The 24,002-nt window shown below is 41.8% G+C and overlaps 1 protein-coding gene across 2 annotated transcripts in view; it reads left to right on the top strand.

The window, feature by feature from the left end:
- Positions 1-24,002, top strand: part of DGKI (diacylglycerol kinase iota) — a gene marked incomplete at its 5' end in the record, with an annotated part of 459,522 nt that overhangs the window by 430,680 nt on the left and 4,840 nt on the right. For both annotated transcript variants that reach the window (XM_081244467.1, XM_081244466.1), the window contains 4 exons: positions 2,556-2,593; positions 6,118-6,238; positions 19,598-19,634; positions 21,291-21,390. In XM_081244467.1, coding sequence (XP_081100593.1) covers positions 2,556-2,593; positions 6,118-6,238; positions 19,598-19,634; positions 21,291-21,390 — 296 coding nt within the window. The remainder of the gene's footprint in view (positions 1-2,555; positions 2,594-6,117; positions 6,239-19,597; positions 19,635-21,290; positions 21,391-24,002) is intronic.

Below are 24,002 nucleotides of genomic sequence, written 5' to 3'. Positions count from 1 at the left end.
ATTTATTTTCAGGGCTCTTTCAATAGTATTATCCTGGGGAATGTTTGTTATCATCCTGATTTATTGCTTATATGCACCAAATTTTATTCACTGGTGCTTTAAATTAGCGAATTCACTTTTCTTTTCTCTCCCCTTTATTCTTTCTTTTTTCTATTTCTTTTAAACTTGAGACATGTTCCAATATGGTCTTGAAAACGCAGGTTCTACATTGTTAGGACCTTCTGCACGTAAGTTTCAAGGCTCTTCCTTAGCTGCCTTCTCAGGCAATTTCCCTAACCTTATTTCTTTCCTAAATGGATACTCTACCTCAGTCAGGAGAACATCCTACAGTATAAAAGCCCAGCCTGAGTCGCTCTCCCAGACCTGCAATTGCTCATACTTTCCCCTGCCTCTCCCTCCCTGTCCTCTGAGGTACAGTTGACCTCTTGGGGTGAAGCACCAACCATCCCACGGGCTCCTTCATCCAGGCCTCACTTCTGATGGGGCCTATGAACAGAGAGATGTCTGCTTGACTCCACCACCAGTTTACCCTCATGGCTGGGCTCCTTCTGAAGTGTCTGTATGTCTCTTTCATGTACTTACGTATAGTCACAAAGTAGTCTACCCCGTCTGTCAATATAACTTACCCTATTTATAAAGCTCTTTTTTGGTTTCATCTTTACTATAGAGAGGTAAGCAGGGCAGCTGTTAACCTTATTTTACATAAGAAAATCGGTTCACAAAGTTTGAATGACTTCTTAAATGTACATAGCTAGTAAATTATAGAAATTGGAATTAGACTCCAATGCCTTTTCCACAACACTATAAGCTTGATAACCTTTAGACTATTTTCTTCCATTTTCCGTAAGCCTCACAGGGCCTAGTAGAGCTCCTACAGGGTGACCTCCCAGAGGGCACTGGACAGAGGCTTGGACTGGTCACAGGGACCTGCACTATGGTGCTGATGGGGCCACCGTTGGCTCTGTGCCCCGAGAGAGTCACTGCACTCTGAACCCCAGTGTTGCATCTATACTAGGAGGAGTGAGACACATTTCTTGGGTTCTTTGGATGCATAACGTTTTATCAATTCCCTTGCTGTTATTTTTATCTCCGTTGCCTTCTCACTCCTTTTCTCCTTGCTCTCTTTTCAATCAGTTCAACAACTGATTGGTGTGCATTGATAGTGTACAAAGAGCATTGTGCTGGGAGCCAAAGGGAGGTGAAAAAAGCAGATTGCTTACAGCTTGTTATGGAAAAGAAACATTCTTCCCTCTCTTTCCTGTTCTTCCTTTTTCTCTATTCTTCCTGCATTATTCTTCCTCCTATATGCTCAAGGAACCCTCATCATTTCCACAGGTTTCCAAGGCTTCTGCTTTGGTCTGAGGCAAGGCACTCAGCCCTGGGCCATTGTTTAACATGCCTGTGGTCCTTTGCCTCTGGTCACCCAGGGCTCATAACTGCTCATCATAAATGCTTCAAGGGCTTTGTTCAGTGACGGTCAAGGGCTCCATGTACTTTGATACCTGATACTACATTTTTGGCTAACTCTATATGAGAGACTCTGAAACAAGAAGAGTAAAATGACACTTTGAAAAATAAATTTTAAATCTTCTAATTTTTTTGGTGACTTTAAAGCCTTAAAATAATCTTTTTTTTTTTGAGCAGTTTTAGAATCTAAGTATTATTCTTCTAAAGGGACCATTTTTGACCTAATACACATGTTGCCTTTAGGAACCATAACTGTCATTAGACACTCATGTGTTCTTTCCCCCTTTTATCAGTTATATTTTCTCATTCCTCTTCTACACCCCACATGACAGGCACATGTACTTATATTTTTTTCCCCTCGGCTACATAGTCTTACAATTAGTTTAGGTTACCTAGGACTTCTAGAGTTCTTTCTGTAAGAATCACCAATGAATTTTATGCTAAATATATGGTTATTTTCTTCAGAACATAATCAACATATGTGTTTCTTCCTTACTGTCTCTTGTCCTTCTTTCCATAGCAGTAGGTATTTATTTATAATTATAAAACACACAACCAAAATTACTAGTGATTTTTGAACCCCAAAAGGACAAAGTAGAGGGAACTAGAAAGAAGGGACCAGAAACAATCATGATTAGGCACCTACTTTGCATCAGTGGATGAGTTAAGAACATTTAGATGATTGAATTAATCCTTTCAGGGATCCTATACAATTGAGACTTGCTGTTTTACGGATGTGGAAACTGAGGCTCAGAGGGGTTAAATAAGTCGCCCAGTATTCCACAGCCTGTAAGCGTCAGGGCTAAGATTTGAATCCAATATGTGTGACTCTAAATTTCATGTTCTCTTTACTGTCCCTGGGCTGGAGGGGGCTCAGGTAGGCTCTAGAATGATGTATGAGATGAGTGCCCAGGTAGGGAAGGGCTAAAGGGAAGGCCTTAGTCTGTTCCCAGATTCACCCTTTGGCATGTTTGTCCTCCCCTGGTTCCTGCCCCAAATGTAGACTGTGTCTCCAAAATCCAGCCCTTTATAATATTTTAATGAGAGGGTCTTCTACTAATGGGACATCTCTCTTTTGTCTTCCACAGCAATTTTGCAGGCAGTAATAGCTGGTGATCTTATGAAGGTAAGATATCTTCCTACCAGAACTTTTGGTGATTCTTTAAGAACTTTAAATCAATATCATTTCTCACCAAATTTTCATGATCCCATATATCGTTTCTCATCCCCCCGGTACTAGCTGGTTAGAAGGAGGAAGGATGCTCTTTTTGAGGGCTGAGAAGAGAGGATGAGAGGGGTCTTCACAGCATCTCTACATGTCCTAATAGCAAAGGGTCTGTGGAAAGGCATTGTGCTATTTGCCTTGACTAGATACAACCGATGCATGTCCCCAGGAGGCAGTGCTCACAGTGCTCGGATTTCCTCCTCTCTGAAATTTGAAGTTTAAAGATTTCTTTTTAGATAGGTATTTAAATGAATGCATCTGTAGGAATAACCTGGACAATACCCAGAAATACATCCTCTAGGCAAGAGCCTACATCTTGCGACATTATTACAGTTTTGAACTTTGGGGATCACAGTGAATCAGAAGAAGATACTCTGATCTGCCTCGGATATTTTGATTTGTGCTCATGTTTTCTGGCAAATTTAGTTCAGAGGGAAGGAGGTGGTCACTGCTTGCCTCTAGAGTGAATGCGAATTCCGAAGTCAGACTGCGTGGGTTCAGATCTTGGCTCTGCCATTCACTGTATATGTGACTTTGTGTAATTACCTAACTCTCTCTGTGCCTCAGTTTCTTCATCTGTAAAATGGAATCACATTGCCCCTCTCTTTGCTGTATTGTGAGGATTGAATGTAAAATTCATGTAAAGCTCTTAAGACTGTTCCTATTACATAGAAGGGACTCTAAAATGATAGCTGTTTTATTAATATAGTGTTAATCTGTGTCTCTTTAGTAGCTAAACATAGTGGGGAGGCAAATATTTGTTATAAAATATAATCTATGAATACCCTAAAAGCTGTATTTGGCCCCAGGTTATTTTCAGGCATCAGGACTTAGACTGCCCATATATCCCTGTATAACCCACACTGGCATTGATCTGTTCTGTAATATCGACAACTGCCCCTGGGCAGAGACTCTGCCTTACTCGTGGAGTATGGCACCATTGCATATTGAGAAACCAGAAGCCTTAAAAGAAAGCTGAGAAGCACTGCCCTTGTATACAAGTTCTTCTGAAGCACATCTGTTGAATAAACTGCAAAATCTCTGTGCTACATTTTTAACAGGTTACTAGCAGAAGACGAATGGTGAGAAGGTTGCCAGCATCTTGATAAACTGCCATCTTTAGACACATAATCCTGGGAATGGTGCCTGTGCCACTGTCCAGATCATAGTGTTACTAGGAATTGTTACCCACAAGAGGAAAGTGCTCTCTAAGCAGTCTGGGTGCCTATGTGTTCAGTGCCATTTCCCAGCAGTGGATAAAACCAATACTATCCTATACTCCCTGTAGGGCCTTATAGTGGATTCTGTGGGAAAGAGAGGCATGAGTTAAGACCTGATTCCTGCCCTTGCAGAGCTTCTAAACCAGAAAATTTTGCAAACCGTTGTACATTTGAAACCTTTTCATTTTACTTTGTATATACTTTTAGTCTAGGCAACAGATTTTCCAGGTCCCTGGGTGTATTACCACACTTTTTTTTGGTACTTAGTAGAGAATTATTTGAGAGATGGGAAATCAGTATATTCAGCTGGTTGTCTTATTTCATCCTCTGTTGTAATTATTTCCTAAATGACTAAGAAATGACTTAATAACACCTTATTTACTGAGAGGTAAAATATAAAGGCTGAGGGTTTTTCTCTTTCATTCTTTTCTTTCTGTCTTTTCCTTCCCAAGTATTTTTCCCCCTTTTCTTTTTTCTTCTCTATCTCCTTTCATTTTTCTATCCCATGTAGAAAGTACAATAAATATTAAATATTAAACTGTGTGTGTGTGTGTGTGTGTAAGGGATGAAGAGCGATAGAGAGAGAGAGAGAGGTTGGGTGGGGAGCGGGGGGTGGCAGTGCACCAGTGAGCCGAGAACAGAAAGCCCAGGATCATCCCAGTGTGAAGGTTGTCATGAGTGGCTCCTGTACACTGGGCTGCATAAAATGCCCGTGGACTAACTTAACATTCACAGTGTCTGTAAACACCACAGAAAGGCAGAATCAGGGCAGCTGATGGGTTGGGTCTCTGCTATTCTGTTGAGCCCAAATCCTCTGTGGCTCTGCCCACAAGGAATGGAAGTGTCATTGGGAGACAAGACAGTTGAACAGAACAGGATCCTCTTAGATTTTTGTGGAAGACAATTAGCTACTTCTTCCTGTTCCTTTGCTTCACAGTTTAGGCATGAAAACCCCATATATTCCTCACTTCCATTCAACGACTCCTTTTTGATCAATTTCCTAGGAAGTCTTTCCTGACGTTTTTCCATCCCCTACTAGTGCCCTGTGCTACCCTTCTCGTGTTCTTCTCTGTCTCTGTGCAATTCTTTACACATCTGTCTCCCCCATGGACGGCAAGGTCTTGGAGGCCAGTGGCCGAGTTGTATTCATCTTTGTTTCACTGGCATCTGGCACATGGCGGTTCTATGATGTTGAGTGAACGCGTGAACTGTGAGTTTACTCTCTTGAACCTTGTGAGTTGTTTGATTTTTTATAATGCTGTGCCATCTAACTTCTTGGTGGAAGACACATTCCTTTTGCTTATATCCTGCTGAGTTATTTGATTCTTATTTATCCTGAAACTACCTTTTAGAAGCCCCAGAAAGGCTCTTCTTGTTCTGACATACTGCAGTTTAGAGAACGGATCCAGTCACACTTTCTATAATGTTCAGTATTTCACAGACTTACACTGTGTCCTCACTTAGCCACCTAGTTCCCAGGCTGCAATATCTGATTTTTCCAGGCTGTTCTCATGTTTGAAGTCTTTTAGGTTTCTACTACTACATTCTCTGAACCCTTCTGGTTCTTATCCCATGGATCATCTCAAGCCTTGTTGGGTATATGTTGGACAGTTAACAGAAGGCATGCAGGCTGGGCTGCAGATCTGGATGAAGGAAGGAGACATACATGGGTGTGCATGTACATGTGTTGTGAGCGCATGCTGGAAAATGGGAAGCGGCTTCTGTACTCGGTAGCTAGGCTCATTAGAGATTGGAGAAAAACTAAAGGACGGGGAAGGAGCTTAGCTACCAGACATCAAGCTATTCCTGCCTATAGACTTAATTGTTCTTTCGCTCAAGAGAATGCTGAGCCAACATAGGGAATCTTTTATTCTCCTCTCCACCCTTTACTCCCTTGAGTCAGAGACCAGTGCCCGGAAAAGTTAAAGACAAAAAACAGAAAAGGAACGAGTAATTTAGCATGTTTCCATTTCCTTAGGCTGTTCAGTACCCACATACCCTCTCTGGAGTTAGCTGAGACACTGGCCACCTATTTGAGTGATAACACAACCCAGGAATGGTTACTTCATCTCCTTGACTTTTCTCTGTGTCCTCTGAGGATGGAGACATTTGTGGTTTGTTACGTTAGTTTTATTTTATCACCGGTTAGCTGTTTCCCTTGTTCTGGACTGTGCCTGAGCTGCTTTTCCTATGTCTCTTTTTCAGCTAATAGAAAGCTATAAAAATGGAGGCAGCCTGCTAATTCAGGGACCAGACCACTGTTCACTCCTTCACTACGCAGCTAAAACCGGCAACGGGGAGATTGTGAAATATATCCTCGACCACGGTGAGTAGGCACAGCGAACCAGGAAACATTTATCTATGAAATAGACTGAGTTTTCTAAGTTGACTTTCATCCAGGCTGTCCTCAGAATGGGGGAAATCTTCTCCAAGTTTAGCTGACTCTCCTTGCTTATTTGAGGGAGCTGGGATTCCAGATCCCTTACACATGTAGGTCACCTTAACCAAGCCATTAACAGAAATAATTTTCATATCAAGGCCTTTGCAGGGTATTTGGGGGCTGATTAATGAAAAACTAGAAGACATACCAAATGTGGCCTTGGCATAGCATGCTTTACTGTTTTGGGAAGCTAACTAGTTGGGAACAGGTACCTAATCCATATTTATAGCTGATCATTCTGAGGAGTAATGAGCATATTGTTTTTCCATCTTTCTAGTCCCCCCCCCCTTTTTTTTTTCTGTTTGAGTCTCATTCATCTTTTCAACTCAAGTCACACTTTATTCTCTTTGAAAACATCTGGTACTCTTGTGTCCTCTGTGGCCGGCCATGTTCACCTCCTGGACGGTGTCCTAACTGGGTCTGTAATTTGGTGTTAGATCATGTACTTTAGCATGTACTTCTGATAGTCCTTTAGAGGCACAAACACATGAGAGGAATATCAAATATTGACCATACTTTCAGCTTCCCACGTTTATAGTGTTTCTAGGACTGAAAAATAGGAGAGAAAGAGGAAACATCTCCCTGGCTTGGCTGTTTTTGAGGGGTCTCTAGCTCTGCTAGATACAGGTACACAGAAATCCTGGAAGATTTTCTGTGAGCCCTAGCACTGAGCCTGTGGCCTACCCTCATTGTATCATATTTAGTTTGTAAACAGTAAGCATATTAGTACACATTCACATTCCCTTTTTTTAATTGAAGTATAGTTGATTTACAATGTGTTAGTTTCAGGTGTACAGCAAAGTGATTCATTTATACATATAAACATATATCTAGTCTTTTTCAGATTCTTTCCTGTTACAGGTTATTACAAGATATTGAGTCTAGTTCCCTGTGCTATACAGCAGGTCCTTATTGTTTATCTATTTTATATACAGTAGTGTGTATCGGTTCATCCCAAACTCCCAACTGACCCCTCCCCTGCCCTTCCCCCTTTGGTAACCATAAGTTTGTTTTCTATGTCTGATTCACATTCCTTTTTATTCCTCTTTTTATGCAATTCAGCAAACATGTCTTATTCCATTCATTCATTCATTCATCAAATATTTGTGGAGTACTTCATAGGAACTACCTGTTATAGACCAGCACACACACAAAAACAAAATACAGTCACTGTTATCAAGCAATTGCAGGCTAAAAAAGTATTTAAGCACATGCATCATAAAATTTAAAGCAGTTGTATGTAGATGCCTTAAGTCCTATTGTAAAGCCACAAATAGATAACATAGCTACCATTTCTCAAGCACGGGTTATATGCCATGTGCTTATACTAAGCACATGCTATCATTTAATCTTTACAAGGACCTGGTAAGGTAAGTATTAGACTGTCAGTCACATTAGACTCACCTTGCTTTGTCTTCAGTACCTTCTCACCATGGAGAGTTTGCTTGAACCCTTGGCCTGAATTATGGTGGAAAGAGTGGTTTAGGGGCTTCCCTGGTGGTGCAGTGGTTGAGAGTCCACCTGCCAATGCAGGGGACGCGGGTTCGTGCCCCGGTCCGGGAGGATCCCACATGCCGCGGAGCGGCTAGGCCCGTGAGCCATGGCCGCTGAGCCTGCGCGTCTGGAGCCTGTGCTCCGCAACGGGAGAGGCCTGGACAGTGAGAGGCCCGCGTACCGCAAAAAAACAAACAAACAAAAAAAAAGTGGTTTAGGAAGAGGAAAGGGAGTTAAAGTAGGATGGTCGCCATTAGGGGCTTTCTTTCCCCCTGGTAGGCTAGGTTGGATAATCCCAAGCCTGTCTGCCCGGGAAAGCCTAGATATATTTCCGGTGCTGTGTCTGGGGTGTGCATATTCTTCCTCCTACTCACCTGACCATTCTGTCCCCAGCAATTACAGCACTCCTCTTTGGGCAAGACTTACGAAAGCATTGGTGGCGTCAATTCTGCTCGTCTCTCCCACCACCGCCCCGCCCCCAACAACACACATCATAGGTGTTTTCTCTTTCTTATAGTGACTCTTCCAAAAGCTTGTGACAGGCAGAACCAAATATTAGAACCCAGCCCCATAGACAGTGCATAAAGGTCACAAAGCTTCCATGGTTATTTTTCTCTTAATAGAAAAGATCTCAGGATTTCCACTGTACAAAGTTCAGGTGAACTTTAGATATATGCTGTCACTTTGTTTGCCTCTAGCTCAGGCTCAAGCACTCCTGGTGGCTGTCGTCTTGATCATTCTCAATCCTTCCCTCCTAGTTTGCCCTTTACCCGATGAGATTGAGTGTTTGCACGCATACCCACATACCACTCTAGAGTTAGGTGAGACACTGGCTGTCTATTTGAGTGATGAGGCAACTTAGGAATTCTCTCTCCTCCCCTCTCTACCTCTCCTGAAGAACGAGCCTTCCCTTCCCTGGTTCTGCGATCCGCTCTGCATCAGTGATCTGCTGGTATCTCACTTGGTCTTACCTATGAGGCTGCAGGGAGCTGCCGTTTTCACTGCGTCTGTATTTAAGATGGACTCTCACATGTTCGGGGCTCTCAGCTGAGATGGCTGGGACACCTGAGCCTTTCTCTACACCTGGACCTTCATCCCAGGCTTCTGCATAGCATGATGGTCCTCGGGTTCCTGGAGGGTGAGGATGGAAGCTTCCAGACCTTCTGAGGCCAGGCTGGGGAAGTCTGCCTCATCTCTGTGGCATTCTGCCAGCTAAAACAAGTCACAGAGCCAGCCCCAACTCAAGGGGTGGGGAAATAGACCCCTCTGCTTTATAATTAATGGCCGTATTTAATCTACCCCCCCCCTTACTCTGTCTTCTTCAGTTGAAAATGATGACCCTCCCTTCTCAATACCCTGAACTACTGACTCACTTGGAATTCCCTGGAGCTCTGCGTTTATATTTTCCTTTGGTTCAGGGTCCTAAGCCAAGGCTGCAATATTTAGCAAATAAAAATACAAGACAACAATAACTTTTTTTTTTAAGCATTAAGTATGTCCCATGCAGTATTTGGGACATAATTACACTAAAAACAAAACCAAAAATCCTCTTCTCAGCTGGGTCTCCCCAGGGCCTTGAATGATGAGGCCTGAGATGATATTACTCTAACACCATGGATTTTCACACACACCCCAACTTCTCTTTCTACTCCCTTAAGACGGTCTTTAAAAGCCCTTGTAACTCAAGCTCATAAGACTTGGAGTTTCTAACCTCAGCCATAGATCAGTACACACACACTCTTTCTGGCATGAAATCCAGCTGGCAAATCTCTTAGTGCTCTGATCAAAGCCTGACATTCCAATACTAAACTAGTTTCTTTTCGATCCCAGGTGTCTTTTGCAAAGAGTGAATAATGTGATACAGCTCTCTGTGTCAAAACTGAAGGACACAAGGAATTTGTTAGTAACTTGGGGTAGGGGGAAGCTTATTTTTCTAATTTTTTTAGTTAGCTTTTATAAATTAGTTGGTTTAATATTTATACTAATGAGAAAACACTTGAGATTTTTGTAATCACCTCAACTTCACTCACAGGCAAACAGTTCTCATGGTCACTGTGTCTGCCTCACCAGGGTCTCCAATTGGCCAGTAGATACATGGGGGGAAAGACTGGAGATCATGAAGCAAAATCCGTCTCTTCTGTTTGAAAATAAAATCTTACTATGATCTACATTCCAAGGATCACTGTATATTGATGGGTGGCAATTTTTAACCTTTTAGTACTACAGTCAAATAACAGAAACTGAATTGCCGTTGATTTTTACTAAAATTAGTATTTATCAACCTGATAGGTATGGTCAATTTCATTCATAATATCAACCTCATTATCTCTAGTTATTCAGGAACATGGATGTAAAATCTTTTGACATCGTCAGCCTAATTCTCCATGTTCCTTAAGGGCTAAGAACTTTGGCTCAACCATTTCTGTTGTCATTTGTTTTATTATCTTTAGTTGCTGATATAATTTTATAAACCTGTGCATTTAGAATTGGAAACTATCTTTGCAGAACTATTCATCTCATTTCAACTACAGAAACTCTTTTAAATTATCGTGTTCTTGAAGTCGGGGACACGCGTACACAGAAAACACGACCCTTTCTCTGTAATCATCTTAATGTGATCTCTGCTCACTGAATAGTCTTGCCTAATTTAATAATGATGATGACTGAAATTCCCCGGATCTGATGGAAAATATCCTTTGCAAAGATGCCTCTGTGAGGCTAAGATTTGGGGATTTCTACCAGACTGGCATCGTTGTCTGTAAATTAGCATTAGATTTGCAGAGTGGGTGGGTCTGATCAGTTTGAATTCATGGAAATAAAAAAATTAATGAATACAAATTTTCCACTGTGCCAAAGATCAAGAGATGCCACTCCTAATAATCTCAGTTGCTGCAAACCTCTTGAAGTTCTAGTTTTTAAAATTTTATGTCTTCATATTATGTAAATCCTAAAAACTGTTCAAAGACCTGCCTGTAAAGATGCCTTTAATGACAAGGGTCCTCAGAAACAGTGGGCCTTTTTCAAGGCTCATGACTGATACGGCTTGTTCGCTTTCTGCATCCTTACTCCAGGGAGCCCCTCTCTCCCCTCTGCTTTGCCCTCTTCTTCACCGTTTATTGACGCTGAGCAGTGGGGTCCGCAATCAGGAGGACGCCGCCCTCTGAACGGGAGTCGTGAGAGATTAGTCATTCTCCCAGACACCACATTCAGCAACCAAGTTCTCTTCTCAGAGCTCTTTTAAATCCAGGCTGAGGGGCTGGGGGGCGCAGGACCTGTGGTTATTTCTGAAAAGCCCCAGGAGGCTTGAATTTTTCTCTTCCCGCATCTTCTTTGGGACTTCTACTCTCAAATACACGACATGCTGCTTTCCTTTATGAAAAACTGGAATTTGGGCATTGGGAGGGTTGAAAAGAGAACGGAGGTGGGAGAGAGCTTAAGAATTCCACAGGGACAGGGTGGAGAGAGGAGGTTGTGGAGGGATTCCAGCTGAGAGACCCCCGCCCCACCCCCGGTGGTTCCTGCTTTTCAGCTCCTTTCAGCCATACTTTTGCCCACTCCCTCCTCCCTAGCGTTAGCCCTTCGAGAGACTTTTATGGTGTTTTAGTCTTTTACCCCCGCCCCCCACCCCGGCACATTCTGCTCTTTTGTTTTTATTCTCCCACCTCCCACCCCCCTGCCCCCTACTGCGTTTCCTGATAGAAATCTCACTCATGCATTTCCTTTCTGATTTCAATGGCTTATTTTGTCTTCCCTCTTTTTCTGCCTTCAGTCTTTCTTTTCTTTTTTTCACCCACCCCCCCCCCTTTTTCTGCCTCTGGTCCCCGAGAGAAACGACCACCATCCTGCTGGGACAGGATGATGGTGCTGTTAAGAGTTCCCAGTGCCAGCTCTCCCCACATCTGTGCAGCTTTTGTCCTGGGGCAGAGGAGGATTTGGAATGGTCTGCTGGCAGCGTCAGGGAGACTAATGGGAAATGAGGTCCACAGGGAGAGAGAGAGAGAGGCCACGGGGAGTTGGTAGGAACAGCAAAGGGGATTTGGATGCCTCGGTGTGGGAAGCAAATTAAAGGATGCGTGTGACAAAAGACACATCACATATGATACAAGTGCAGTATCGATGATAAAACTGCATCAGTTCAGTGGAACAACCTATGGGATGAGCACTGACTGGGCAGCAAACTTGAAATTTGGAAGGTTTGACTACTTACCATGCTGCTCACTTTTTCATGTTGGGAGGTTTGTGAAGTTTTGCTTCTTTTCGAAGCAAAAAAAGCTTCCCTGGCCTTCACCAGGGAATACTGATGTGTATTCCCCACAATGTATTTTTCTTTCCCTTATTTTTCAGACCATTTCTCATATAGCATAGCTTTTTTTAAAATCCATGTTCCATTTATGGATCTCTTTCTGAGAAAAAATATATTGGCCAGGGTCCAAGTGGATTTTTAAATGTTTCATTCATTCATTCAAAAATTCTGTCCCATGCACTTTTTTTTTTTAATTTTTATTTATTCATTTTTGGCTGCATTGGGTCTTCGTTGCTCTGTGCGGGCTTTCTCTAGTTGTGGAGAATGGTGGCTACTCTTTGTTGCAGTGCGTGGGCTTATTGCGGTGGCTTCTCTTGTTGCAGAGCACGGGTTCTAGGCACGCGGGCTTCAGTAGTTGTGGCTCACGGGCTCTAGAGCAAGGCTCAGTAGTTGTGGTGCACAGGCTTAGTTGCTCCGCAGCATGTGGGATCTTCCCAGACCAGGGCTCGAACCTGTGTCCCCTGCATTGGCAGGCGGATTCTTATCCACTGCGCCACCAGGGAAGCCCAGTCCCATGCACTTTTGAAGAAAAATGTTATAGTAATAATCACTGCTCATCTTCACTGTTCTGAATGCTTTACATGTATTCATACATTTAATTCTTACAACAATCCTACAAGGTAAGTTCTCTTATCTCTATTTGACAGGTGGTAAAAACTGAAGGGTAGTAAAGTTAGGTGACTTGCCAAAATTCATCCATAATATGAGATTGGTTTCTGCCTTCCATATTCCTAAAACCCAGCGAGGGAAATGAAACATGGATAAACAACCAGAGCACAGGGTAGTTTGAAATGAGTATCATATGCAGCGTTCCACTGACAACTGGTACAGGGCTGCAGAAGGGCAATGATCATCTTATGAAAATTTCATGGAGAAATTTGTACCCGTATCCCCTCAGTAGAGATTCAACAGTCAACTTCTGGTGCAGGTTGGCTATGGAATGGAGTGTGGAAATTTTAGTAAATCCTGGGAGGGACAGAGAGCCAAGACTTCCCTTTATATTCAGGGAACAATCGGGAATTCTCTGCTGACAATTTAATGGCATTCCTTCAAACTCCTTAGGGGAAATGCATGGTATCCACAATCAGGATATATGTATTCATGAAATACAAACTAAGCCCAAACCCAGATGTTCCCCATTGGTATATATTGAAGGAATTCCATCATCTTTATGTCTTCTCTTTCTCCTGTTCTCTCCCTTATGAGTGAGACTAAAATTAACTTTTCCAAAAACCATAGTTGCTATTTTTTCACATGTATTTTTCCTTCAAGGGAAAATTTTTATGGTCTTTGTTGATTGTTTTTATTTCTCTGGCTACGCCTCCACCTCCAAATCTTACACCAATGCTACTAACCCACACAGTGCACTATTAGACAGCATGCCGTACTAGTAAGAGTAGCTCCCTGTAGGTCACTGAAGACACAGATAGGGAGGGAAACCACAGCTTTGTCTCCGGCTCCACCTGGCACTCTCCTCCTCTCCTTTTCTCTTCTGCAGCCCCTTCTTGTTATCAGTTAATTAAGTCCATCTTTCCAGAGCTGTTCCTGAAACCTTTAACCGAAGTTTCTTTGGATATTAAGAGCAAAAGGATCTTGTTTTAGTATCAGCAGCTCTTTTTCTCATCTCTGTCAGCTGCAGAGGATTAAAGGGGGAGGGGGAGACAATAAACGGCTCCAGGCGTGCCTGACTCGCAGATTAGATGACCAGCTCTGGAATCCTTCTGGGTTGGCTTCATTTATAGTGATTCTTGTCAGAAAGTTGAGGAACAAGCTGCTTTCTCTTCCTTGTCCCACTTTCAGAGTGTCAAATCCTTGCCATTTTAGCACAGATTAAACTGCTTCAGCATCCTCTCACTGCATGGAGGCGTGGACCCCAGAGTCCATGGACCCACTGTGGGTGCAGCTCTGAGAGCACCAAGTGACAGTGTTGAGGAAAGGAGGAACTGAGACAAGGCCCCTGTTGCCTAAAAATTTGTGCAGTTGTTACCAAACACACGTTCGTGTGTGCCCGACGCACAGTGAGGCCAAACAAACCGAAACATTGGAGTTTGGAGCAGAGAAAGGCTTATTGCAGGGCCAAGCAAGGAGAACGGGTGGCTCGTGCCCCAAAACCCTGGACTCGTCAAAGGGTTTCAGCAAAGTATTTTTAAAGGCAAGGCGAGGGAGGGGCATTACAGGGTATGTGATCAGCTTATGCACAATTCTCTGATTGGTTGATGGTGACGTAACAGGGCAGTGTCCCAGGGGTTAACATTATCAATCCTTAGGTGCCAGTACGTCTGGGGGCTCATGATCAACAAGTAGTTAACTTTTTCTATTTGGTGGTGGTTTTAGCATCTGTAAAACAACTCAGGAAGTGTGCATCAGATACTATTGTCTAGGTACTCCAGAGAGGAGCTACAGCAGAGGACATGGGGGAGGGATCTGTCCCGGGAAGGTCCTGCTCAGTTACACGATTATCAGTAATAATGGGAACAGACACTGGTGAGGCCGGGCTGCTCGTGTTTATGGAATTCCTTTCAAAATGAATGGCTTTGCTGAAGGAGCTTTCTAAAAGAACCATTGGGCACTGTAGGCCTTCTTGCTCCTGACCTTGTGGAGGATGCCTCATCAGCGATTGAATAGGCCTGGAGGACTGGTTCTCAGGACACAGAACATGTAAGTGGGAGCCAAGGCGCCCTTTTGTATCTCCTTCCCTCATTGATATTCCAGTATCTTGACTTAGTGTAACCTGCTGTGTTATGTCAGAGGGTAGGACACTTAATTATACCTAAACTTTAGGCATTTCATGTAGTGTCCCAGCTACTGTTTTAAGCACATTTTTTTGTATTAACTTATGAAACCTCATAACAAACCTGCGAGATAAATATTATTATTAATCCTGATTTACAGGTGTGACAATCAAGGGGCTGAGAAATGAAACGAACTTGCCCAAGATCTAGTGAGTGGAAGATACAGCTGGGATTTGAAACCAAGGAGGTTCAGCTCCAGAACCCTCACTCTTAATCACTGTGCTGTACTGCTTGGCACTTCAGGGGGTACAGGGTGGGGAGGGGGTGGATTATCATTCATGTTTCCTTAGAACCACAGGACTGAGGAACAAAAATGAATGAATTGAATCCTTGTTGAACCTGTAGAATAGGGAACACGCTAGAAGGATATGAAAAATAATCCAAGTGTTCTTACATTTAAAAGATGTAGAATAATTTATTTAAGGAGATAAGGCATACATTTGAAAAGCAAATACATAGTACAAGGGTAGACTCCAATAAGTATTATGGGAGTTCTTCTGTTGATTGATTCCTTCTGTCAAAGAGAAGACAGGTTGATTCCATCTGTTAAAGGTGGCCTTTTCAGAGGACCCTGTCACAGACTGATCTTTAAAGAATGTGTAATATTTAGGTGTGTGGGTAGAAGATCCCTCTCTGGGTAGCAAGATTGGAGAGAGCAAGCTCTCAGAGCTGGGAGAGCCTGAGAAATATTTGGGTGATTGTGCAGCTACCACTTTAGCTTATGCAAAAAAAATGGAGCCTTGAGAACAAATTGAGGAAGGGTAGTTCCAAGTGAAAGACTGTGAACTTCAATGTTGAAATACCTGGGGAGACACAGGACATATGATGAATTTAAAACCTGGAAATCTGGATGTTGCAAGATCTTTTTTATGTTTTCTTAGTAACAGTCCTGCATGCTAATATGTTCCTGACAGAGACCTTTTAGGAAGTTTATTTGTCAAATAGGACAAGTAGGAGCGACAGATAGGACAGACATTGCAAGAGAAGATTCACCCAGCCTAGATGACCAGTAGATGGGAAAGAGAGGAGGTGAAGTTGGTGATTTAGCTCCTGGATGACCAGGAGGATTGTGAAAGTCCCCTTTCTCTTTGACCCAATGACATTTTTTTTTAATTGAAGTATAGTTGATTTACAATATTGTGTTAGTTTTAGGTATACAGCACAGTGATTCAGATATATATCTATATATCTATATATATATATATGTTCTTTTTCATTGAGTAGAGTTCCTTGTGCTATACAGTAGGGCCTTGTTTGTTATCTCTTTTATATATAGTAGTATATATATGTTAATACCAAACTCCTAATTTATCCCTCCCTGCCCCCTTTCTCCTTTGGTAACCATAAGTTTGTTCTCTATGTCTGTGGATCTATTTCTGTTTTGTAAATAAGTTCATTTATATCTTTTTTTTTTTTTAGATTCCATGTATAAGCAATATCATGTTTGTCTTTCTCTGTCTGACTTACTTCACCTAGTATAATCATCTCTACGTCCATTCATGTTGCTGCAAATGACATTATTTCACTTTTTTTTTGATGTTCAGTACACAGAACATTTTTTTCTCTTTATTTTTTATTAAAATTTAGTTAATTTACAACTTCATGCTAGTTTCAGGTGTACAGCAAAGTGATTCAGTTATACATACATATATATATATATATATATATATATATATATATATATACGTCTATTCTTTTTCGGATTCTTTTTCCGTATAGGTTATTACAAAATACTGAGTGTAGTTCCCTGTGCTATACAGTAGGTCCTTGTTGTTTACCTATTTTATATACAGCAGCATGTATAGGTTACTCCCAAATTCCTAATTTATCCCTCCCACCCCCGTTCCCCTTTGGTAACCATAGCTTGTTTTCTATATCTATGAGTCTATTTCTGTTTTATAAGTTCATTTGTATCTTTATTTTTAGATTACACATATAAGTGATATCATATGATATTTGTCTTTCTCTGTCTGACTTCACTTAATCGCTAGGTCCATCCACATTGCTGCCAATGGCATTATTTCATCCTTTTGTATGGCTGAGTAGCATTCCATTGTATATATGTACCATATCTTCTTTATCCATTCATCTCTCGATGGACATTTAGGTTGCTTCCATGTCTTGGTTATTGTAAATAGTACAATACTGGGGTGCATGTATTTTTTTCAAATTACGGTTTTCTCTGGATACATGCCCAGGAGTGGGGTTGCAGGATCACATGGTAGTTCTATTTTTAGTTTTTTAAGGAACCTCCATACTGTTCTCCACAGTGGCTGTACCAATTTACATTCCCACTAACAGTGCAAGAGGGTTCCTTTTACTCCACACCCTCTTCAGCATTTGTTATTTGTAGACTTTTTAATGATGGCCATCCTGACCTGTGTGAGGTGATACCTCACTGTAGTTTTGATTTGCATTTTTCTAATAATTAGCGATGCTGAACATTTTTTCATGTGCTTTTTGGCCATTTGTATGTCATCTTTGGAGAAATGTTTGTTTATATCTTCTGCCAATTGTTTGATTGGGTTGTTTTTTGATATTGAGCTGTATGAGTTATTTGTATATTTTGGAAATTACTCCCCTGTCAGTCTCATTGTTTGCAAATATTTTCTCCCATTCTGGAGGTTGTCTTTTCATTTGGTTTATGGTTTCCTTTGCTGTGCAAAAGCTTTTAAGTTTAATTAGGGCCCATTTGTTTTTGTTTTTATTTCCATTACTCTAGGAGACAGATCCAAAAAGATATTGCTGTAATTTATGTCAAAGAGTGTTCTGCCTATGTTTCCCTTTAGGAGTTTTATAGTATCTGTTCTTACATTTAGGTCTTTGATCCATTTTTAGTTTATTTTTGTATATGGTATTAGAGACTGTTCTAATTTCAAGCTTTTACATGCAGCTGTCCAGTTTTCCCAGCACCTCTTATTGAAGAGACGCTTTTCTCCATTGTATATTCTTGCCTCCTCTGTCGTAGATTAATTGACCATAGGTGCATGGGTTTATTTCTGGGCTTTCTATCCTGTGCCATTGATCTATGTCTGTTTTTGTGCCAGTACTAAACTGTTTTGATTACTGTAGCTTGGTAGTACAGTCTGAAGTCAGAGAGCCTGATTCCTCCAGCTCTGTTCTTCTTTCTCAAAATTGCTTTGGCTATTCGGAGTCTTTTTTATTTCCATACAAACTGTAAAATTTTTGTTCTAGTTCTGTGAAAAATGCCATTGGTAATTTGATAGGGATTGCATTGAATCTGTAGATTGCCTTGCGTAGTATAGTCATTTTAACAATATTGATTCTTCCAGTCCAAGAACATGGTGTATCTTTCCATCTGTTCGTGTCACCTTCAGTTTCTTTCATCAGTGTCTGACCACTGACTTTCAGAGTTAGGGAAGATGAGGTTAGGACTTTCTTTCTTCTAATTAGGTAGTAAGTAACGTTATATAAATAAATGCTCAATGATAATGATATCTGCCAATATGGAGAGCAAATCACCAGCATCATACTTCTAAAGTTTACAGTGCTCAATACCTAGAGCTGTGTTTGACCCTTCCAAGCACATTTATTCATTAATTCAACCAAACATTTAAGCCTCTGCTTGGCACCAGCCTCCATGCCAGTCACCAAGGAAGGACATGGTGGACAAGACATTGGCCACAACTTCAAGGGATTTTCCTGAGTCTAGTTGTGGAGAGAGACGAGACAAGTCAGCAGGTGATTTTAACATGGCTTGACAAGTGTCATGATCGGTAAGGTGATCATATATACCTACTTGTCAGAGATAGTCTCAATTTGGATGATTAATCATTATTACCCCCACCCCCCACCATTTTAGGAAATGGGGTTAGTACACAAAGTGAGGTAACACAAAGAATGACATTTAATGCAGTATTAGGAGTGGGGAGATAGAGGGCTTTGTGGAGAAAATGTATGTCAGCTGATACCTGCAGGTAAGGAATTGTGTGAAGCGTTGGGGGGAAAGGTGAACATTCCAAGCAGTGTTTGCAGGTTGAATGAATAAATTAGTGAACAAATGAGAAATTGTGAATGTGCAAGCACAGAACATTTTAATTCCTGATGAAGCATCTATAATCATTTGATGTTTACCTATAACATTTCTTCCAGATTTTGGAAGGGAAATCTCATGAAAAATAGAATTTTACCCCATTTTTAAAATAAAGAGATTGGACTGGATAATATCGTGATTTAGTGTAATTTGCTGTGTTATGTCAGAGAAAGGGACACTTAATAATATGGTCTCTCATAGCTTTCATGCTATACTACATAAGATTACATTCCAAACAACCTGCTGCTGGAGAATGAAAAATGGTCTTTAAAGTCCATCTGATTCTCCCTTTCCCCCTCTAGGTAGCCACTTAATTATTTTTCATTTGTTCTATTCTTCAACTTGTTTGAAAGCTTCTTGAAGGCAGAGGCCATATCATTCTTTTTTATCTCCCATTCTGTACATATTGCCTGGTGATGATTGACGAGGGGAGGTAGAGGGATCCTTTCTCTTTGGGAGGGGAGGTGGTCTTATTATCCCTGTCGCCAAATACTCTTTCTTATTCAGCTTCCCAAGGCATTTTAATTCTGTGACTATAATTTTTTGTTAATGGTTAGTTTTTGAACTATTTTTGATGGACATCTTGCTTTCCTCTTCTTTAGGACCCTCTGAGTTATTGGATATGGCAGACAGCGAAACGTGAGTGTTGCCTTACATTATGCGGTCTAGATTATCTTCTTGAGAACATATCTAGGAAAAGAATGCAGCCTCTAGGGCATACAATTGATCATTGTAATGTCAGTGATAAAAAGTGTCTACTTTCAGTTGTATTTATAACTATGCAGGGCTAATCTTCTAAATCAAAGAATACACAATAAAAATAGATGGCACCCGTCATGATGATTGCACATGTAGCTGTTGCTGGTCATCATTTAGAACTTCCTTCAAGTGAGGTACTTCTGCTTTGATGCACCTTGAACTACAGAGAAATCTAAATTAATGCACTTACCTCTTAATTACCTATCACATTTACTCTTCCTCAACAGAGGTTTATAAGAAAATTAAGCCCTAATGCCCTAAGGCATCCTTTTTGTATAGTGAAACAATTTCTCTGTGCTGAGTCTAGAATGGGACAAGTTATACAACCACTGGAGAACCAAGAACATAGTACCTCCAACCATTTCCATGTTTTGTGCTTCAGAAGAGAAACCCTGGTTGAGAAAGTCACCAGCTCTGTGGATGGTTGCCAGACTGATAATGCTTGTTTTCAACTTTCTCATTCCCAGGTGGCAAAATAGCTACTATTCCCCAAACAGAAACAAAGGAAAGCTAAGCATTTAACCCTGGAAGCCATGTTGAGCCTCTAAAGAACGTCAGTGAAATTTGAAAAGGGATAAAGAATGGGCAGGGTGGAGTGTGGGGAGGGGCTAAGGAGAGATGGAGGAGGACAAGTAGGAAGGATTTAACCAGGAGTTACTGACAAGGGAGAAACTGTCCATTGCTACATAGAGTTTGTCCACATACCGCAAATCCCATTGGCAAGGTTATCACTCACCCCAGTTTGCCTCTCTAAGGACTGCATTTGATTTTCCATAAACACTTTGGCATTAAGTGTCTTTTCAATTTCAGACTCAGAATGGGAATGTCCTCCTCCCTGTACTGCCTGTGGGGGTGGGGGAAATAGCCACTTTGCCTTGGCTGTTCCCCATACTGATGGCTGACCTGCTGCCCAGTGGGGCAGCTCTGGTTGCAGAACCCTCCCAGAGTCTTACCATCCCTCCCAGGTATCTTCTGTGGCTGTCCCCCTCCTGCCACTCACCAGGAATCAGCAGGTAGAGCAGAGTGGGAATCTCCTGGGTCTTTGAAGTTGGGTTCCCAGGAGATACTCCTCCCAGGGCCAGATGGTCTACCAAGCACTGTGCTGTGGTCCTCCATTGCTGCTCCTGCGTGTGCATCATCTAGGTTGCTCCTGCCCTGCCCACATGTCTACACAGAAAGAATGGCTCCACACTGTTCAGACACATCTCCACCCATCAGTCTATTTCATAGGGCCATTGGGTATTACTTCAATCAGACAGTGGTCGCTTAAAACAAAATCACTCAGCCTACTTGACCAGCCAACACTGAAAAAGAGGCTGGAGTCAGATATGAGGGTTAGTGGATGACTAAGCCCCTCACCTACCTCCCCTGGCCATGCCCTGCAGCCGTGGTCTCACCCACAGATGATAGGGAAGCGGCGAGGGGCACAGAACATGAGCAGCCGGGGGAGGATGCTACCCTCACTTCCCTCCCTGCTGCCTCTACCCTACTCCCACTCCCGCCTCCAACCCTTCTCTCACTTCATCTTTGATTTAGGGGTGAGACCGCACTGCACAAGGCAGCTTGCCAGCGGAACCGGGCTGTGTGCCAGCTTCTGGTGGACGCAGGAGCATCTCTGAGAAAGACGGACTCCAAGGTAACTTGATGAGTGAGTGCAAGCATCCTCCCACGGGGCAAGATCTCTGGCACCATTGCCTTCACTTGTGCCCATAGCAAAGGCATCCTTTCTGTACTTATGGAAGTGCCTGGGGCTTCGGAAAAAGGAGGAAAAAATGAAGTGTTTCATTTAGAGAAACTGCAGTTTAAATGTATAAGCACAAAGGGAGGGTGTGTGCTTGCCTAAGGGACTTATAGACCTCTGAACACGTTGGCCTTTGGGCTTCTCCTTCTGCTGACGGCCAGCAGCCAAGTGTGGAGAGGGTGAGGTGCAAAGCACTAGAAGGGTCGGGACCAAGTGCAAAAGATATTGGCCTGGCTACCGAGAAGCCCCTTTGGAATTTCTCCTTCAGCTACTTAATCCAGAATAGCTGTAGCAGGATATAAAATTAATGTACAGAAATCTCTGGCATTCCTATACACTAATGATGAAAAATCTGAAAATGAAATCAAGAAAACACTCCCATTTACCATCGCAACAAAAAGAATAAAATATCTAGGAATAAACCTACCTAAGGAGACAAAAGACCTGTATGCAGAAAACTATAAGACACTGATGAAAGAAATTAAAGATGATACAAATAGATGGAGAGATATACCATGCTCCTGGATTGGAAGAATCAATATTGTGAAAATGACTCTACTACCGAAAGCAATCTACAGATTCAATGCAATCCCTATCAAACTACCAATGGCATTTTTCACAGAACTAGAACAAAAAATTTCAAAATTTGTTTGGAAAAACAAAAGGCCCCGAATAGCTAAAGCAATCTTGAGAACGAAAAACGGAGCTGGAGGAATCAGGCTCCCTGACTTCAGACTATACTACAAAGCTACAGTAATTAAGACAGTCTGGTACTGGCATAAAAACAGAAAGATAGATCAGTGGATCAGGATAGAAAGCCCAGAGATAAACCCACGCACATATGGCCAACTTATCTTTGATAAAGGAGGCAGGAATGTACAGTGGAGAAAGGACAGCCTCTTCAATAAGTGGTGCTGGGAAAACTGGACAGGGACATGTAAAAGTTTGAGATTAGATCATTCCCTAGCACCATACACAAAAATAAGCTCAAAATGGATTAAAGACTTAAATGTAAGGCCAGAAACTATCAAACTCTTAGAGGAAAACATAGGTAGAACACTCTATGACATAAATCACAGCAAGATCCTTTTGGACCCACCTCCTAGAGAAATGGAAATAAAAACAAAGATAAACAAATGGGACCTAATGAAACTTCAAAGCTTTTGCACAGCAAAGGAAACCATAAAGAAGACCAAAAGACAACCCTCAGAATGGGAGAAAATATTTGCAAATGAAGCAACTGACAAAGGATTAATCTCCAAAATTTATAAACAGCTCATGCAGCTCAATAGCAAAAAAACAGACAACCCAATCCAAAAATGGGCAGAAGACTTAAATAGGCATTTCTCCAAAGAAGATATACAGACTGCCAACAAACACATGAAAGAATGCTCAACATCATTAATCATTAGAGAAATGCAAATCAAAACTACAATGAGATATCATCTCACACCAGTCAGAATGGCCATCATCAAGGAATCTAGAAACAATAAATGCTGGAGAGGGTGTGGAGAAAAGGGAACACTCTTGCACTGCTGGTGGGAATGTGAATTGGTACAGCCACTATGGAGAACGGTATGGAGGTTCCTTAAAAAACTACAAATAGAACTACCATATGACCCAGCAATCCCACTACTGGGCATATACCCTGAGAAAACCATAATTCCAAAAGAGACATGTACCAAAATGTTCATTGCAGCTCTATTCACAATAGCCCGGAGCTGGAAACAACCTAAGTGTCCATCATCGGATGAATGGATAAAGAAGATGTGGCACATATATACAATGGAATATTACTCAGCCATAAAAAGAAACGAAACTGAGCTATTTGTAATGAGGTGGATAGACCTAGAGTCTGTCATACAGAGTGAAGTTAGTCAGAAAGAGAAAGACAAATACCGTATGCTAACACATATATACGGAATTTAAAAAAAAAATGTCATGAAGAACCTAGGGGCAAAACGAGAATAAAGACACAGACCTACTTGAGAATGGACTTGAGGATATGGGGAGGGGGAAGGGTAAGCTGTGACAAAGCGAAAGAGAGGCATGGACATATATACACTACCAAACGTAAGGTAGATAGATAGTGGGAAGCAGCCGCAGAGCACAGGGAGATCAGCTCGGTGCTTTGTGACCGCCTGGAGGGGTGGGATGGGAAGGGTGGGAGGGAGGGAGATGCATGAGGGAAGGGATGTGGGAACAGATGTATATGTATGACTGATTCACTTTGTTATAAAGCAGAAACTAATTAAAAAAAAAAAAAAAGAGAAATCTAGAAACAATAAATGCTGGAGAGGGTGTGGAGAAAAGGGAACACTCTTGCACTGCTGGTGGGAATGTGAATTGGTACAGCCACTATGGAGAACGGTATGGAGGTTCCTTAAAAAACTACAAATAGAACTACCATATGACCCAGCAATCCCACTACTGGGCATATACCCTGAGAAAACCATAATTCAAAAAGAGACATGTACCAAAATGTTCATTGCAGCTCTATTCACAAT

Source organism: Mesoplodon bidens (assembly GCF_964165515.1).
Source record: "Mesoplodon bidens genome assembly, chromosome: 9".
In the NCBI taxonomy this organism is placed as follows: domain Eukaryota; kingdom Metazoa; phylum Chordata; class Mammalia; order Artiodactyla; family Ziphiidae; genus Mesoplodon; species Mesoplodon bidens.
This window is presented reverse-complemented; position numbering and strand designations above follow the sequence as displayed.